The sequence below is a fragment of the Rhinatrema bivittatum genome, chromosome 5, assembly GCF_901001135.1.
Source record: "Rhinatrema bivittatum chromosome 5, aRhiBiv1.1, whole genome shotgun sequence".
NCBI lineage: Eukaryota > Metazoa > Chordata > Amphibia > Gymnophiona > Rhinatrematidae > Rhinatrema > Rhinatrema bivittatum.
This window is the reverse complement of record NC_042619.1, coordinates 28,325,355-28,345,093: the sequence shown is the minus strand read 5'-3', so window position 1 is coordinate 28,345,093 and position 19,739 is coordinate 28,325,355. Positions and strand designations below refer to the sequence as shown.

The 19,739-nt window shown below is 46.5% G+C and overlaps 1 protein-coding gene across 1 annotated transcript in view; it reads right to left on the bottom strand.

Annotated features, from left to right (window-relative positions):
* The window catches only part of ACER3 (alkaline ceramidase 3), a 192,816-nt gene that overhangs the window by 38,087 nt on the left and 134,990 nt on the right, over nucleotides 1-19,739 (bottom strand). Inside the window, exons 5-6 of the mRNA XM_029602168.1 lie at nucleotides 18,190-18,271; nucleotides 16,654-16,689 (exon numbers count right to left, since the gene is read on the bottom strand). Of these exons, the coding sequence (XP_029458028.1) occupies nucleotides 16,654-16,689; nucleotides 18,190-18,271 (118 nt within the window). The remainder of the gene's footprint in view (nucleotides 1-16,653; nucleotides 16,690-18,189; nucleotides 18,272-19,739) is intronic.

Sequence of the window (19,739 nt, the reverse complement as noted above, 5' to 3'; positions counted from 1 at the left end):
CTCTTTCGGATAATGCAAGCCCTAGGGGGCACCCCATGAAGTTAGCAAGTAGCATATTTAAAACAAACTGGAGACAATTCTTTTTTACTCTATGCACAATTAAACTCTGGAATTCATTGCCAGAGGATGTGGTTAAGGCAGTTTGTATAACAGAGTTTAAAAAAGGTTTGGATAAGGTCCTGGAGAAGTCCATATTGGAGAAATTACTTACCTGATAATTTCGTTTTCCTTAGTGTAGTCAGATGGACTCAGGACCAGTGAATTATGTGCTCTTCTGCTAGCAGATGGGAGACTGAGTCAGATTTCAAAGCTGACATCACCCTAGATATACCCCTGCAGTGACGTCAGCTCCTCAGTATCCTCCTCGAAAAGCCATTGTGGATATATATCTTGCATAAACAAATTGATTAAACTTCTTAAACTTGATTAAACTGATTCAACTGATTTAAAAAACTGGAGACCGCCAGTGCACTCAACCAAGTTAATGCTGATACCAGACTAACTGCGGGTGACTTGAACTGGGGGTAGATAATGTCTTACCTGTAATTGTTTAGTCTCGAAGTTCACTTTCCGATGTCCTCCTTTTCTAGGGCAGCCGTAGGCGGTATGCTGAGTCCATCTGTCTACACTAAGGAAAACGAAATTATCAGGAAAGTAATTTCTCCACTTCCTAGCATGTAGCCAGATGGACGCAAGACCAGTGGGATGTACAAAAGCTACTCCCGGACAGGGTGGGAGGCTGCCCGAGGCCCACTTAGTACTGCTCGGGCCTGAACATCCAGGCGGTAGAACCTGGAGATGGTGTATAGGGAGGACCACGTTGCCGCCCAACAGATCTTGGCAGGCAATAGCAGCTTGGTTTCTGCCCAAGATACTGCCTGGGCCCTAGTTGAATGAGCCTTAACCTGCAGTGGTAAAGGCTTCCCTGCCTCTATGAAGGCTGCCTTGATTACTTCCTTGATCCAGTGGGCTACGATTGCCTGCGAGGCTGCTTCTTGCTTCTTCTCGCTGCAAAAAAAGAACAGATGATCCGTCCTGCGCACCCATTCCGATCTTTCCAGGTATCGCACCAGGAGTCTGCCGACATTTAGATGGCGAAGAAGGCGGGAGTCTTCAGAGTCCTTATGTTCATCCGGAGATAGTAGGGAGATGGCTTGGTTCAAATGAAACTCGGAAACCACTTTCAGTAGGAAGGAGGGGACGGTGGGCAGCTGTATGGTTCCAGGAGTGAATCTAAGGAATGGTTCCAGACAGGATAGTGCCTGCAGCTCAGAGATGCGATGGGCAGAGCATACTGCCACCAGTAATATAGTCTTCAATGTTAAGAGGCATAGTGACAGACTGAGCGTTGGTCTGAAGGAAGCCCCCGCTAGAAGTCTAATACCAGATTGAGGTTCCATAGGGGCACCGGCCACTTTAGGGGTGCCCAAAGTTGCTTATCCTCTTTTAGGAAACAGGTCAAATCTGGATGAGCTGATAAGTATTCCGTTCACTTCGGCTCTGAAGCTGGAAGGGACTGCTACCTGGACCTTGAGGGAGTTGAGAGACAATCCCTTCTTCATATTGTCCTGTAGGAACTCCTGAATCATGGGGATCTTGGCCATTTGTGGGAGTATCCTGCGGTCCCCGTGCCAGGCTTCGAATATTCTCCAGATCCGTACATATGCCAGAGATGTTGAGAACTTCTGCGCACGGAGCAGGGTGTCAATCACGGCTTCTGAGTAACCGTGCTTCTTCAGGCGAGTCCTTTCAAGGGCCAGACCATAAGAGAGAATAGAGATAGATCTTAGTGAAGAATCGGGCCCTGTCGGAGGAGGTCCCTGTGTGGAGGTCGGCACAGAGGGCTCCCCACAAGGAGTATTTGCATGTCTGCGTACAATGGGCATCTTGGCCAATCCGGGGCCATTAGTAGAACTAGTCCCCTGTGGTGTTCTATCTTGCAGATGACCTTGCCAGATAGTGGGCCATGGGGAGGAAGGCGTACAGTAAGCCTTCCTCTGGACGAGCGTGTTGATCCCCTGGGAGTGTGGCTCTCGTCTGAGGCTGAAGAACTTGGGGACGTGGGTACTGGGATAGGTGGCCAGAAGGTCCATGGCTGGGATGCCCCAGCGATTTACTATCAGTTGGAAGGCTGTGGTCGACAGCGTCCATTCCCCCGGGTCCAAGCTTTCTCTGCTGAGGCAGTCTGCTGAGATGTCTTTTCCTGCGATGTGGGAGGCCAAGATCCCTTGTAGGTTTATCTCCGCCCATGCCATGAGAGGGCCTATCTCCAGAGACACCTGCTGGCTCTTTGTGCCTCCCTGGTGGTTGATGTTGGCAACAGTTGTATCGTTGTCAGACATTACTCGAATCGCTTCGCCTTGGAGTCTGTGGCTGAATCGCAGGCACACTGGTCTGACTGCTCGAGCTTCCAGGCGGTTTATGTTCCATCCCGCCTCTTCCTTGTTCCATTGTCTCCGGGCTCCCCACCCTCACAAGCTCGCATCCGTGGTGAGCAAGATCCAGTTCGGTGGGGATAGACTTACTCCTCTGCTTAGGTGGTCTTCCTGTAGCCACCAGATGAATTGAGTAGTCCTGCGACAGTGGGTTCCAGCGTGACAGTAAGGAGCGCTGGAGAGGTCGCATGTGGGCCCTTGCCCACGGGATGACCTCCAGGGTTGCTGCCATGAGGCAGAGGACTTGAAGATAGTCCCATACCTTGGGGCATGCATTGGTCATCAATCGTAATTGTTCCATCAGTTTTCTTCTCCTCGGGGGGAGGGAGGAAGACTTTGTTCTGTTTGGTGTCGAAATGGGCCCCCAGGTACTCTAGAGACTAAGAGGACTGCAGACTGCTCTTGCCTGTGTTCACGATCCAACCGAGCTCCTGCAGTAGGGTTCTTGACTCTGCTGGTCACCTGCCAGCTCTCTTTCAAAGACTTTGCCCTAATTAGCCAGTTGTCCAGGTAAGGGTGACCCAGATCCCTTCCTTCCTCAGTGTTGCCACTATGACCACCACAATTTTGGAGAATGTCCTGGGGGCGGTTGCTAGGCTGAAGCGTAGCGCTCGGAACTGGTAATGGTGACTCTGTATCACAAAGTGTAGAAAGCGCTGGTGATCTTGATGGACTGGAATGTGAAGGTAGGCTTCGGAGAGGTCCAGGGAGGTTAGGAACTTTCCTGGTTGTACTGCCATTATTACAGAGCGAAGCGTGTCCATGCGGAAGTGTAGTATCCGCAGATGACGATTAACGTTCTTGAGATCCAAGATGGGTTGGAATGATCTTTCCTTCTAGGGAACGATAAAATAGATGGAATAGCGCCCCGTATTTTGTTGGGGGTGTAGGAACTGGAGTTATTGCCTTCAGACTGAGTATTCTTGTCAGAGTGGCTTCCACTCCCAGTCTCTTGGTGTGGGAGTTGCAGGGTGACGACATAAATTTGTCTCTAGGGATGCTGCGGAACTCCAGAGAGTAACCTTCTCGAATGATGTTTAGTACCCATTTATCAGACATGATCTCGACCCATCATTGGTAGAAGAGGGCAAGTCGACCCCCTATTTCCTCTTCCTGTTGATGGATCGGCCCATTCTCATTGGGGAGCACGGCTGGAGCCTGCCCCTGGGCCTCTTCCTCTCTTGGCCTGTTGGTTCCGAAAGGGCTGGGACCTTCTGGAGGGACGAGGTGCCTGGAGCTGCGAGTTCCTGTAGGGTCTAAAGCGTTGCAAACCTCTGCCCCTGGTTCTTCTGGGGGAGGGGCAATGGGATTTTACCCCTGTCTTCTGGTAGCTGAGGCACTGGGGTTTCGCCCCACTTGCTGGCTAACTTCTCCAATTCGCTTCCGAACAAGAGATCCTTTAAAGGACATTCTTGTGAGATTCGCTTTTAGAGGTCACATCAGCAGACCAATTCCGCAGCCATAGTTGTCTTCTGGCTGAGGAACGCACCAGATCTGAGCTTACGTCCGACAGGAAGGCTGCTGCAGGTCCCATTGTCTCACCGGTATATGTTCCGGGATTATTTGCCTCTCTCAAGAGGAGCAAGCAGGAACGTGCCACTAGTGCGCAGCAGGAAGCAATCTGCAGTGTCATTGCTGTTGTGAAGGCCTGCTTAAGAATGGATTCCAATAGTCTATCTTGAGTATCCTTCAAGGCAGCCTGTCCCTCAACAGGAATGGTTGTTCGATTTGAGACGACACTGACCATGGCGTCCACTTTCGGAAAACAGGTGTTCCTTGGTCACTGGTTCCAGAGGGTATAATGCTTCCAAGGCCCAATCCCCTTTAAAGCTGGCCTCTGGGGCATCCCACTCCAGGTCAATCAGTTCCTGGATGGCTTACATCATTGGGAAGTAGCATGAGACTTTACGAAGGGACACCAGATTGGGGTTCTTCTTTGGTTCCGCCATAGGGTACATGCCTGGAATATCTAGAGACTTCAGAGTCTGAGAAACAAGGGCTGGTAATTCATCCCTGTGGAAGAAGTGAAGCATGGGTCGGTATGGTTCCAGGCCTGGAGGGATTTCTCCTTCTTCCAGGGAGCCGCCATCATCATCTGAGGTGTCTGGGTCCCTGGTCAGGAAAATTCTTGGCTAGGCGAGGCATGTCTTGAGGCATCCGAGTAGGGCCGGGAGGATCTTGTGCTTCAGGCAGGGGTTGAGCCTAGGATGCAGCTGGGGCTGATTGCGCCTGAACGAAGGCTTGCAGCCCTTGGAAAAAGTCCATGTTAATCCCAGAGGGACTCGGAGTAGGGGCCCCTGAGGTGCCTTCTTGTGGAGAAGCCATCTCGGAGTTGCATAGATCCGGGGAGCTATTGTATGCAGTAGTTCCGGACCCATCCTCAAACAGTGAGGGACCAGACTTTGGTCCCCCTGGGCTTCTTCGCAATGCTGACACAGGCAGGACTCTAGTTCAGGCTGCGTGGCTCTTATGCGACAGGCTGTGCAAAGAGTGCCTTCTGGCCTTCTTGGATGCCGGTGCCATTGCCTCTATGTCTAGGTGCACAGATAATGGGCTTCAATGCCCGCGTGTCGTAAGCGCAGCCTTGCGTGTAGTTATGTGCACGGTGTGCGCTCAGCTGTGCACATTTGTATTGGATGCGCATAAATCAGGCACATCGACCATCTGGCCTGGCCCGTGCGTACTGCCAGTCAAGAAGGGAAGATGGCGCCTGCGCCCCCATGAGGGTCTCCACGCGTGTGGACCCTTGCACCGGATCGGGGCCTAGCCTAACCAAGGCTGCTCAACCCGATCGGTGCTCCCTTTTTTTTTTTTTTACCTCGCTGGAAGGAAGGAGGAATCGGTATGGCAATCCAAACTCTGGAGACCTGAATTTAAAGTTTTCTGCTTACCTGGTCTCGGCGTTTACCGATCATGTGCCGGACGGTCTCCAGCTGCTGGGGGGAGAGAGAGTTTTACCTTTAGCGCCTCGCTCAGTTATGCACCCGCTGCCTTTCAGCCACTCTGGGGGCTAAGTCCACGCCGGGAACCGGCTACCAGACCAAGGCACACCTCTGAGGGATATCAGAAATCAGCTCAGGAATTCTCAACTGGGGGAGGGACCTTAGGTATCACTGCAGGAGAGCGGGGCTTGATCTTCTTTAAGGTAATTTTGTCTTCTTACTGTAATTTTCCTAACACCGTGCTAGTGTGTGGGATAGTGTTCGCATCTGCTAGGAGACGGAGAGATACTGAAGAGCTGAGGTCACTACAAGGGTATATCTAGGGTGATGTCAGCTTTGAAATCTGACTCAGTCTCCCATCTGCTAGCAGAAAAGCACATAACCCACTGGTCCTGAGTCCATCTGGCTACACGCTAGAAAAACTGCGGGTTGCTATTGCTTGTTGACAGCATTAGTAGTATGTAATGTTTGGGGACTTGCCAGGTACTTGTGACTTGGATTGATCACTGCTGGAAACAGGATGCTGGGCTTGATGGACCCTTGGTCTGACCCAGTATGGCATATCTTATGTTCTTATAATGTCTGACAGCATGCAAAGCCCCTTAGTGACCAATGCCTTGCTTCCTTCCTCCTTCTCCTTTCCAGGTAAACCGACTGCTCTTGCACTTCTATTGATAGCTTGTACAAAATGTCCAGCGTCATGGTTTGCATTTCATAATCTCACATTCCGACCCTTCCTGTGCTGCTTTGTGAGGTGTGGTGGCACGAGAAATTAAACCAAGAGATATGTGAACATTTCACAATGCATAGTTTTATTCATTGGTACAGAAATTTGCATATAGTTATAAAAACATGCATCAAGTGAATTACTGGTTAGGGAAGTTTAGTAAATTAGGCTAAATAATTGACTTTTGCACGTTCTTAACATATACAGATTAACTGTAACCCTTTCATTTACTTAATGCACTTTATAGATACACAGAATAACTTTAACCCTCTAATCCGATGGTATTCACTCCCAGCCCGAGGGCAAACAGGGTAGGTGTTCAGGATATCCTTAATGCATATGCACAAGGTAGATTGGCTTACAATGGAGAGAGAACCTGAAAACCTGACCTGTTTGCAGCCTCGAGGGCTGGAAGTGAATACCACTGCTCTAACTACTTTTCCAAACTTTACACACGCACTTTCGCCTGCAAACCAATACCCAAGTCCTGCTTACAACCAGTAGCGTCTGCTATTAGCACTCCTTCAGTACTTTTCCCACTCTCTATGGGAAAGTTTTCCTTGGGAAACTTTTAAAGGGAAATTAGTCCTGTACCTTCCCCTTTGAGCACTGGCTCAGAATCTATGGCTAAAAGTACCTGCAGATTTCATAACTGCCTGCATGGTTTTTAAAATTGTCCCAAGTGTAGACTCATTACAATAGCAACCAGATACTGTAAATGCCCAACTGAGGATGGCCAACATCCTTGGCAGACCCTCCATCTCTCCTGTCTCCAAAGAGACTGTAGCCAATCAATACTACAAGAGGGGGGGAGGGAGACAGAGGAAGCTCCCCACCCTCAGGAGGAACAATGGGGCAGTAAGAGCTAGATCTTCAGCACTGCAGGCAGACAGAGCCCAGAACCAGAAGCAGCCTAAGGCAGTAGTGCTGTCATGCGGCAACCCTGCCGCCACTTCCTCTTCCCAGCACGTGCTTCCTAATCAAGACTGAAGCTTGTACATGTGGGCAGAGGAGGAGACTGAGCCATCATGTGACAACACGTGCTGGCAGAAGAGGAGCTGGCACGGGGACAGCACATGTGATTCTTATGCTGATCCTCCTCCTCCTCCCACTACCAAACACCAACATGGGAAGGAGACTGAGAACTTAGAAGGAAAGGGAATCAGAGGGGAACTGAAAGCTTTGAAAGGAGGACGGCGAGCCAGCGAGATGGGACAGACTGTGGAAGAGGAACAGGAGAGCCAGAGAAGGGGCATGAAGAGCTGAAGAGGAACGGGGAAGACAGAGGAAGGGGGATGGGAGAAATGAAATGGTGCAGGTCAGCAGAAAAGGGGGACAGAGAGATGAAGAGGTGGGGAGAAGGGGAATGGACTGCTGAAGAGGGGTGAGGAAGAGGAGATATGGAGAGGGGAGGAATTAGGAGGGAATGGAAGGAAAGGGAGTGAAACCAAAGGTGGAGATATAAAGCTGAAAGAAGGAAAGAAGGGCCAGTTAAGGAGAGAGGCAAAAGGGGGAGTGATAGGGAGGAGAGAAATCACAGAAGATGGTGATGCAAGGAGAGAGCAGCAGAGAAATGAAACAAAAGCTACACAAAGAAGTGGAGGAAAGGATGAAGACAGGAAATTCTAGAAAGTGTTGGGAGAGAAAATGAAAGCAGAGAAGAGGCAAAAGTGTACAATTAGGGGAAGGAAAAAAAACACAAAAAAAAGAAAACCTCAATGGCAGAAAAAGACTAGCTAGGCCAAAAGGTCTTATCCATCCACACCAACTATTTAGATTTACAATCCATACCACTCCCTCAGAGATCTTCAGACAAATAGTACAAAAAAGGGGGAAAAAACCCCCAGGTACACTCATTGTATTTTTAGTTCAGTTGCTGAACCATCTGAACTTTTTAAAACAAAGCAAAGGGGAAGCTGCTTTGAGGCAGAGTGAAAAAGAGATCTGCACAGTGGACTGGAGGAGGTCATCCAGCTATGGTTTGTGGAAAAGATGATAACCTTATACAATACACCCACTCATTTGCTGGCACAGGACATTGAAAAGATTCACCACTACTCTAACTTACAGCCTCATAGACTTGTCTGTATGACCTGACCTTTTTTTTCACTACAAATGGCAAGGAAGTGTCAGCACAATGTTGGTGTTGCCTGTACTCTGAGCAGCCATGTGTCTGAGAAGGACCGGGTCCAACCTTGCTGACACTTGGTCCTTCTGAAGGAGAGACTTTATTTGGTCCATCAGCAATGCGACTTTCAATGTGGAGAAATGATTTTTCTGAAGTGTGTCTATCCAGGCTCCTATGAATGAATTGAAATCTTTGAAAAAGAGCCACATTTGATTTGGCAAAGTTGACTAAAAAATCCAGTATAGGTTTTTGAAACACCCTTCCTGCCCCCTGATTTTAGAAATCTGGAAGTACCTAGAATACAATTCCTGGCCACACTCCTGAAGAGGGATAGGTTTGACCACCTTCTGATGAAGGCGTGATTAGACTGTCAATTGCAACTGGGTCGACAGAAGGGTCAGAGCAGAAGACTGAAGTTTATGTTGGAGAAAGGCTAGAGAACAGACCTTCAGAGAGAAAGCACCATTCTCCAAGGAGAAGGACTGAGCCCTTCATTCTCACTGGAGGCAGTAGGGAGACAGGTCTCAGATTTTTCAAAAGGTAGTCCTGGGCTTTGGCCAGTCCTGCTGCCGAATCTTTTGCTGATGCCTTGTCCTCTGATGGCCTCAGCCGGGCAGCTAACTACTTATTTATTTATTTATTTTTAATTTTTATATACCGAGGTTCTTATAGAGACTATAAATCACTCCGGTTTACATATAACGATAAACTGCCCAACAGAGATAAGGGGGCTTTACATAGAACAGTGGTACATATGGAACATTATAACTGGATGACAATTTAACATAATGATAATAAATAATATAGAATAGTTTTACTTGTAATTAATAAAATTATGTAATATAAACTGTATAATTTAAATATTTAACTTGGATATAGTGACATATTAACCATGCCAAATATAAATAATAAGATAAAATGAATTTTGAACTTAGAAATTGTAGTCCAGTTGCAGAGGAAAATATAAATAAGATTAATTTTTAGAACTCAAAGATTGTTGTCCAGTTGCAGAGACCTGAAGGTAGGACTTGGTATGGTGACCATAATTAGGGGATACTTCTTATTTGGAAGACTTTCCGTCTTGGTAGGATTGTGAGTCTGGGAAGGCTTGTTGGAAAAGAAGAGTCTTTAGCCTTTTTTTGAACTCTTGATGATTGGGTTCAAGTCTTAGATTTGGGGGGAGCATGTTCCACTGGTGGGGGCCTGCTAAGGATAGCGCTCTTTTGCTCAGAGATGATTTTACTTGTTGGGCATGCAGTGATCCTTTGTAAGCGCTTCTGATAGGTCTGGAAGATGTGTGCGGTTGGAGTTGAAAGCTTAACGTGATGGGAGCTATTTTGTTTGTCGCTTTGTGGATGATTGTGAGTACCTTATAGAGTATCCTTTGTTTAATGGGAAGCCAATGTAGATTACTAAGGATTGGGGTGATGTGATCTTTTTTGTTAGTGCTTGTTAGAATTCTGGCAGCAGAATTCTGTACCATCTGTAATGGTTTGATCGTGTTGTTGGGTAGACCTAGTAGCAGGGAGTTGCAATAGTCGAGCTTTGATAATATTATGGATTGAAGTACTAGCCTGAAGTCGGAGAAATAAAGGAGGGGTTTAAGTTTTTTGAGGACTTGCAGTTTGTAAAAGCAGTCCTTCGTGGTATTGTTTACGAACTTTTTTAGGTTAAGATGATTGTCAAGCCATGCTCCAAGGTCTCTGACGTCCGGTGAGAACATGTTATTAGCGTTTGGTAGAGAGAAGCTAGAAGAGATTGTGAGTGGATCCTGAGAGACAATGAGCATTTCGGTTTTATTGGCATTCAATACTAGGTTGAGGCTTGAGAGTAATTCCTTAATGGGCTGTAGGCATTCGTTCCAGTAAGTGATGGTTTTTTGAAGGGATTCTGTAATCGGGAGAAGGATTTGAATGTCGTCTGCATAGAGGTAATGGGTAAGCTTGAGGTTTGAGAGTAGGTGGCAGAGAGGGAGAAGGTAGATATTGAATAGGGTGGGAGAAAGTGAGGATCCTTGCGGGACTCCTTGCTCTGTAAGGATTGGATGCGATTCTTTGTTGTTTATCCTTACTTTGTAGAATCTGTTGCTTAGGAAGGAGTGAAACCATTTGAGAGCTGTGCCTTTGATCCCTATATTAGTTAGTTGGTCTATAAGTGTAGTATGTTTTACCGTATCAAACGCCGCAGAAAGATCAAGTAGAACCAGCAGGTAAGATTGTTTTTTCTCCAGGTTCACGAGGATGGTATCAGTGAGCGATAATAAGAGAGATTCGGTGTTTAGTCGTTTTCGGAAGCCATATTGAGCTGGGGATAGAATGTTATGATCTTCCAGATATTCTGACAGTTGCTTGTTGACAATTTTTTCCATCAGTTTGGCGATGAGTGGTAAGTTTGCAATCGGTCGGAAGTTAGCTGGGTCTGATGGAGAAGCATTTGGTTTCTTCAGTAACGGTTTCAGGATTGCCAATTTTAACTGGTTAGGAACTGAGCCTTGAGACAGGGATGTGTTGATAATTTCTGCTATTGGTTTTGAGATGGTGTTTGGTATGGCAATGAGGAGATTTGTTGGTAATGGGTCTGATGGGTGTGAGGATGGTTTTAGTTTTTTGAGTGTATTTTCGATCTCCAGTGAAGAAGTGAGCTCGAATGAGTCCATGCTTGTGTTTTGTTGCGGCACTGTTGTTAGATGGTGTGTTAAGGTGGGGCTATTGGATGTAATTGAATGGGTAAGGTTAGTGATTTTTGTCTTGAAGTAGTTGGCTAGCTCGTTAGCTTTGTTGAGCGCTTGGTGGTCTGGGATCGTGAGAGGAGATGGTTTGGTTAGAGAGGAGACGTAAGAAAAAAGGGCCTTTGAGTCGAAAATGAAGTTGTGTATTTTTTTTTGCATAGAATTCTTTCTTTGTTCTAAGGATAGTATTCCTGTAGGAGTTGAGGTGGGATTTGTAGATGGTTTGTGTCGAAGTGGATGAGTTTTTTCTCCAGCTTTGCTCTTTTTTTCTAAGAGATTGTTTGAGGGATTTAAGTTCGGCTGTAAACCAAGGTTTTCTATTGTCTAATGTAGGTTGTATGGTTTTAGTTGTGGTTGGGCAGATTTTATCTGCAATTTTATTGTTAATATTGATCCAAGAGGTGGTAGCAGTTGTTGCGTCTGTGAGGTCAAGTTGATTTAAAGCTTCGGACATCTTTTCACTGAGTATGTCTAGAGAGCAAGGTTTCCTGAATTGGATGGTGGATTTGGTAGTGATTTGAGGTGGAGGTTTGTTGATCCTAAGGGTTGTGTGGATGACTCTGTGGTCTGACCATGGAACTGGTAAACAAGTGGGGTTGGTGTAAATGTTGAAGAGTTCGTTAATAAAGATGAGGTCCAAAGTGTGGCCTGCCTTGTGGGTAGGACTGTTGATAATTTGAGCGAAGCCCAAGTGGTTGAGTGAGGAAAGAAAGGTTTGGCAGTTGATAGATTGTGGAGTAGCGTCTACATGTAAATTAAAGTCTCCGAGGATTATAGCAGGTTTTTCAGTGTTTATGTGTTTAGCTATAAGTTCGATCAGTGGGGAGGGATCCAGTTCTAGGGTACCTGGTGGGGCGTAGACTAAGGCTATTTGGATTTGATCCGATTTAAAGAGGGAGAATTCTAGTTTGGTGGAGGCGTTGGTAAGTTGTAAAGTTATATTAAGTCCTTTTTTTGCTGCAAGGAGGAGTCCCCCACCTCTTTTTTTGGGTCTGGGGACAGAAAATAAGTCATAAGATTGAATGGGCAGTTGATTTGTAAGTACAGTATCTGTGTGTTTTAGCCATGTCTCTGTAATTGCACAGATATCTGGGTTGACTTCTATGAGATAGTCACTGAGGATGTCCATTTTTTTGGAAAGAGACTGAGCATTGAATAGAGTTAATGTAAATAAAGAGAGTCCTAAGATTTGTGTTATAGGTGATATCATTATTGGTAAAAGCCTTTGTTGTCGTGCGATGTGATGAATTGCAGGTTTTGTGTGCTTTCTGAGGTTATGCCAGATTTTGGGTATGGTGCAGAGGTGCATTGTTGTGGTTCAGTTGGTTGGGAGCAATGTTTCGATATTGAAGATGCTGGGCTAAGTATTGGTGAGGTTGACTGAATGCTGGACTGAATGCTGGAAAATGCTGAGTGAAAGCTGGAGAGGCTGGATGAATGCCGGAGAGGCTGGATGAATGCCGGAGAGGCTGGATGAGTGCTGGAGAATGCTGGAGAGGCTGGAGAGGCCGGATGAATGCTGGAGAGGCTGGAGGCTGGATGAATGCTGGAGAGGCTGGAGGCTGGATGAGTGCTGGAGAGGCTGGAGGCTGGATGAGTGCTGGAGAGGCTGGATGAATGCTGGAGAGGCTGGGTGAATGCTGGAGAGGCTGGGTGAATGCTGGAGAGGCTGGAGGCTGGATGAGTGCTGGAGAATGCTGGATGAATGCTGGAGAGGCTGGGTGAATGCTGGAGAGGCTGGAGGCTGGGTGAATGCTGGAGAGGCTGGAGGCTGGATGAGTGCTGGAGAATGCTGGATGAATGCTGGAAAGGCTGGAGGCTGGATGAGTGCTGGAGAATGCTGGATGAATGCTGGAGAGGCTGGAGGCTGGATGAGTGCTGGAGAAAGCTGGATGAATGCTGGAGGCTGGATGAATGCTGGAGAGGCTGGAGGCTGGATGAGTGCTGGAGAATGCTGGATGAATGCTGGAGAGGCTGGAGGCTGGATGAGTGCTGGAGAATGCTGGAGAGGCTGGATGAGTGCTGGAGAGTCTGATTACATGCTGGAGCAGCTTGTGAGTGTTGGAAAGGCTGTTATGTGTATGGGTCGCTGGACAAATGGTTGGATAACGTTGATGTAGCGTGCTTCGGTAGTGTAGGCTGGGTTGTGTGGCAGAGTCGTTTAGCATAGGTGGTTTCTTGTTGTGCTCAGGTTCACACGTTTAGCATAGGTGGTTTCTTGTTGTGCTCAGGTTCACACGAAGGGGCAAGCCCCTTTGTCGTGCTCCTTCGGCGTGCGACGCACGGCGCGCGACGCCTAGCTGGGTGGGATTTAAAGCTCTGCTGAGCTTTAACTGGTTGGCTAGCTATATTATTTATGGGCGGGTCTTAGCGTTTGTCCCTGCTTTTTTAATCTTTTAGTTTGTCTTTTTATATCTTTTCGTCGAGTTGTGTCCGCCGGATTGGGCCTCGGCGCGCGCGGCTGGCGTTGGGGTCCCCCGGGTGGGGAGGCCGAGCACTGACCTGACCTTCTCCCGGTGGGGCTCCGGCGCCGGTCGCGCAGGTCTTCGGTCGCCGCGTGTAGCAGGAGGAAAAGGAGGTAATGGCGCCTGCAGTCGGGATTTAAAGCCCTGTCGGGCTTTCTCTGGTTGGCTGGTAAGTTTCTGATTTGGGCGGGCCTTAGCGCTTTACCTCGTGGTGTCCGCCGGATTGGGCCTCGGCGCGCGCGGCTGGCGTTGGGGTCCCCCGGGTGGGGAGGCCGAGCACTGACCTGACCTTCCCCCGGTGGGGCTCCGGCGCCGGTCGCGCAGGTCTTCGGTCGCCGCGTGTAGCAGGAGGAAAAGGCTCTCCTTCTTCTCAAAAGATACTGAAGTGAGAAGTGAGAAGGGGTGACTTTAGTAGACTGGATGCTTGCAGAGAGAATACTGGCATCAGGCGGGGTCCAGTTAGTGTCCCGCTGCACTCTTAGTGATTGCAAGGTGGCTTAATGTTCTTTAATCAAAGCCGTCTCTTGAACCTTATTGCCAAATAAACTGTCCATTGTCTAAGCTGCACCAACAAGACTATCACATTTATCCTCTGAGGCCACTCGCTCACAGCCACATGAGCTGTTGGGCTCCTATAGACACAGCCGAATTCCTGGCTGCAGTGGCAAACGTCATAAGTGGAATGGATGAAGTAATTTTCACATGTCACCATGTCAGGAAGTCCGCCTGCTCTGGGTCTGATAAATCCGTCAGAGGATTTAACTTTTGCACATATTTGTATAAATACTGCACCATGTAGAGCTGGTGAGTTGTGATCAGAGCACCCAAACCTCTAGAAAACCTTCCCCCCCCCCCCCTTAAATGTGTCCAATGGCTTTGGGTCCCTTCCCAGGAGGCATGTGGACTTAATAAAGTGTGATAAGCAAATTTTAGTGCTAACTCCACTACTACCAAGTGGTGGGGAAGTTGGACAACTCCAAAATCTGGGTAGGCATGTATCTTGAATTTTAAAGCCAGCTTACAGGCAAGATGCTATTTGTATTGGCCACATTCTCATACGGAGAGCCTGTTGAAGTTTGCAAACTGGGATAGCCGCAGAATGCACTGGAGGTTTAAGGAGACATTTTGTCTCAGGTCCTTTTCTTTCCCTGACACTGTTGGACATAGTCTTTACTAACTTATCCAAGAACTTGAAGTAGCAGAGATCCTCTGGAGGAGCAGCATGCTTAGATAAGTTAGGTAGGGGATCTGAAGGAACCCCGGTAGAATCTTCCTCCCCTTCTGACAACAAGGTAACACTAAGCCATAACCGAGGATGAGGGCAACTGAAGAGGGGACTTCTGCTCTTCTGAAGGGGAAATATTTGGTAAGAACTCAGGATAGACAGAGGCTACTTCATCCCTTTCCGATTCATGAGGGGACTCCCCAGAATGAGGAGAACCCACCACCCTGTCGTGAGGATTTGCATCTAACTTTGGAACTCTAGTGGAGAGGCACACGCCAGTATGGGACCATGGGCAGCCCCACTATGTGGGAAAGATTCCTCCATCTTGGACTGGAGAGATTTCAGTTGCTCTCTCCGGTCTCTAGGACTTAAGGAAACAGAAATTTTTCACCATCTCTGACAATTGGGCCCCATGGGCTGAAGGGACCCTCTAGTGGAGCAGAGACCTGCTCTTCAGAAATTCAGGATTGGTTTATCATCACTAAAAGCTTTCTGTATAGTCAAGAAAGAACTCTGTACTATGGTAGCTATTGCTGCTGTGGCAGCAGCCAGCTCAGAGGCATACCTCATGCCAATTTTGATGACACTTCCCTTCGAATGGCATCTTGGTCCATGGATAATGCTGGCTACACATCCCATAGACGCCCTAACTCCAACTTATGCACCAAAGTGCTCTACTCTGATAACAGAGGGTGCAATGGCATGTCATGCAGAGCAGAACGACTGTGCCCTAGAGTGTGAGCTTTGAGCCAAGGACATGGATGGTGCCATGGTCAACCCAGCTTGAAGGGACTTATCCTAACAAGGCTCTCTCTTGCTCGAGTGCTGAGAAGAGGATCTGCTCTCACAGAGCCCCATGGGGACAGCATGGTCCTCATGTTATTTAGGTATTCTCCTTAGTACCTCATCTGACACTGCTGGCTTCCACGCCACAAAACGTCTGAGATGAGGCAGATCTGAGAGCTGGCACTAAGAGAATGGGAGGTGGGGGCCTTCCCTCGCAAATGGTGTCAAGATGGGGAGGAATCAATCCCCTGCATTGAGAGCCCGATTCTACCTCACTCCTAGACTAGGAGTGATTCCACTGTTCAGTCCTGGGCTGAACAGTGTGCCAAGGGCTGAACAGGTATTACTGTTGTGCTCTAGGGGACATCCAACTACACTTGTAGCAGCTAGAGGAGTCATGGTCTAGGCTCAGGCAACGATAGCAGATGGCATCTCAGTAGAGATACCTACCTTGAAGTTGCAGAGTGTGGGCTTCTTGGCTTTGAATTTCTCCTCACATCTTTATTTCACTCCCCCCCCCTTATTTAGAATTGAAAAAAAGGTTTTGTTTGAGGGGCTTCCAATGCAGTGGCAACAAAAAAAAAAAAGCAACGTGGTAGTAGCAAATTCTGAAAATATTTGAGAGACTAGGTCATGTCCGTGCAGTAGCTCGGACAAAAAGACTTAGGGGCTCACGAGACAGCATGTACACATGGGAACTCCCACCCATGTTCAGTAAAGTTTTACCAAGTTCTGAGAGCTAACTCTGTGCTGGTGCCGTTGGATAATATCATCCATGCATTATGGCTAATTCATGCCTGTTTGTCAATGGAGAAGGCAAGGGGTGGGGGCATGAAGGAGCAGAGGGGGAAGAAGAGACCTTCATATGGTCCCTATCCCAACAGAAATGGGGGGTTTCTTATAGTTAGGCTTCCATATTTGTGTCAATATGGAATTGCAATTTCAACAACTAAGAAACAAAGTGGTAAACTAACTTGCTAACGTCCCATGCACAGTCCATGATAACTGGTATCTGAAGTCAAGTCCCAGGAATTCTCCTGACTTGTAATTCAGTGCTCTAACTACTTACAGCCTCTTCCCTCATTCAATCCCATGCCTACAAAATAAATATAAAATTAGAACTGGAAACGAGTTCATCATATTTTTAGTGCTTTATGAGCCTATACAGTATAGAAGAAACTGCTTCTCCAGATATTTATGTCGGGAAATAAACTAACCTGATGAAACACAGGCTCTTTCCATCTCAAGTAAACCTGTGAAGGTGAAAAGAATAAACTTTAAGAGACAATAAGTTTTCATGGCAATTTAAAGAGCTGCACACATACAGAGCAATTCTGAATAACTAGCACTGATGCAAATTATGGGCATAATTTTGAACACAAATCTTTTAGCTAATTTTCTAAGGAAAACTATCTGGTAGTTTCACTTTGAAAATCAGCTATGCATGTACAAAGTGCGTGTGCATATTTGCCCCTGCTATTTCTGCAGGTGGCAGATTTGAGGAGAGGCAGTAAAACAGCATATGTACATTTGGAAGTCCAAACACATGTCCATTTACTTCCCTGATCTAAACACGTCCTCAGAAATGACTCTTTAATCCAGCTAAAAGCATGAGGAATCTTTAAGCCCTCCGAGGGGGACAATTTTCAGCCAGGTAAGTGCCTAATTACCCAGCTGGATCGCTCTGAAAATTCTCCTCCCCGTGGAAATCAGGTTTAGGTGAAGTTTAAATCAATAGAATGTGTAACTTCCCAGATACCCAGTTTGGTCCCCTCCCACATCACTCAAGTTTTCAGACTGGGAAACATTTCATGGCCCCCCCAAGGATCTGGTGTCACACAGAGTGTGGTTATAGATAGGTCTACCCATTTCAAAGTTATTAGGGGGTGGGGGAGGGGAAGAACCACACCCCCCTCATGAAAAAATGAGAACTGTGTCCCTCTCCCCCCCACAAATTACTCAGCAAGTTTAAAAACTCAAGAAGTCTGATGTCCCTCCAAGAAACTACTGCCACACAAGGTTGTGTGGAGCTAGGTCCAGCTGTTTCAAAAGTTATAAACATACAAACACAGACAGACACAAATACTGAGTAAAATATCATAAGCTCTTGATATAGAATCAAATTTAAAAATCTCTGATTATAAATATGGCTGGTGTCAGTCAGTCACACTGTAAAGTTTTTTCTGTGGCCACCATGTACCACCCAGAACAATAGAAGGTGAACTGTGCAAAAACAACATGTCGTGTCTGCAAAGCACTGTCACAGTCAGAGGGGCCCACAAACAGAGCACACAGACAGCACGACACGCAGGCTGTTATTAAACCGAGCAATGCTGGATATTGTTTGCTAATGTACTGTCTGTGAAGCTGTCTCTCATGCTCCCACATACAGGGATGACTGGCATAGGCATGCACATAGGTGCCCACAAGCTTGCACACACCAGCTTACACACGCACCCAAGTCAGGCACATACACAAAAGCATAGCACACACCCCCCCCCCCCCCCCACACACACACGCAGGCACACAGACAGGGAGAGTCTCTCACACACAGTCACAAGCCCACACAAGTTGTTACAGACCAGACTACCTGATCAATGCCAGGGACAGTAAGAAGTTTAGTGCAAGAAGGCAGACAAGCATCAGAACAATATTCTCAATAGTTTAGAAAACAGATTTAGAATAATTTAGTAGTTCAAATTCTTTTGACACCTTCCTTTTCCCAGAAAAAAAAAAATTACCCTTATACTTACTGTAGTTACTATTAAACTGAAAAGGATCAATATAAAGCCAAGAAGGTAGTTGTGCGAGTTTCTGTGCTTGAAACATTCATACCTGAAACAAAACATAGGACATTATGTAGGACTAAGACGTCTTCGTTCCAATGAGAACATAATCTAATTTTTCATCCCATTTCTGGTAAATCGGATTTTTGAACATATATATTTTAGATGAGATTACATACACAGGGGAAAAAATTTACTACAAAGAGAAATGCAGGGTAGAACAATGCGTTTTGATTTATGAGGGTTTTATTATCTGCCATGTATGAATTGCAATTTATGTTTGCTTTATTGTAAACTGCCTAGAAATGCTAACAGGTGGCCTATAAATATTTCAAGTGCACTTCCTTTTTTTTTCTATTTACAAATTCACAAATATTTGATATTCCGTCTTTTTCCAAGATGGCCTCAAAGCAGATTACAATCAAACTGAATAGACTAACAGGTATATTTGCAACAGCATTAGTTGTAGGGGTGCATGCAGTCATCAGTGAATCAATGTCTAGACATAGTGGATGTTAGTTCTTTACAAGCAGGCTGGGGAAAAGCCTGTTTTTTTAAATTATAAAATAGTGGGAAGTATCCACACTCTGTGGTCAAGTATCAAAAGGTTCTAACTCGCACCAATATTTCAGCATAATAGTATAAGTTGGGTTCAGTGAAACTGAACTTTGCACATCATTTTATAATTGCAATAAGGTGCTCCAGGATGGAGAATGTACAAGCAGATTGCCACTCCAAAGATGGTTTAAGGCACAAGGCTTAAAAATCAAACCTGAGGCAGCTCGACATCCTAGGAGGAGCTACATCCAGACATTTATTATTTAGTGAATTAAGCCAGAAAAACAGGTTTACATTCAAAAGGTCTATCTGGTTTAGCCGATAAAACTTGGGGGTTTTAAATATATTGAAGCTTCCTCTCCCCCTGATAACTTTTAACCAGGTTAAGTTATTACCCAGCTACAGAAAACTTATCTGGATAAGAAAAAAAGGCAGCATGGTGGCACTCTCAGGACAGGGCTTAAACTTAGCTAGCGAAGCATGGCTGTGATGGAAAACAGGCCTAAAGTTTCCAGATACCTTTAAACCTAACTGGCTATGTTCATCATACAGCCGGCTAAGTACATTAAAAAAAAGAAAACTCAGGCCAGCAAGGGAGAGGCGGAGAGAGCATACTGGCAGTAGACGTGCGATCTCTTTCCCCTGAGAAGTGCTGTGAGGCAGGCCCCGCGCGACATCGGAAGGAGAATGGGCGCACACAACAGTGCAGCCTGCAGCGGCATACTGCCATTGTGCCCAAAGCTGGACACAAAAGGGGCATGCACCTGGAGAAAAATCTCAGTTCCTTGGGCTTTCTGATCGCTAAAGGCCTGATTTTCAAAAGCATTTACACGCTTAAAACTATGCATGTAGTTTTACATGTGTAAAAATGTACTTTACTCATGTTAAGTGGATTTTGAAAATTGCTAAACTATATGCTATTGAATTAGCCATAGGTTTTACCCATGTTAAGTGCACTT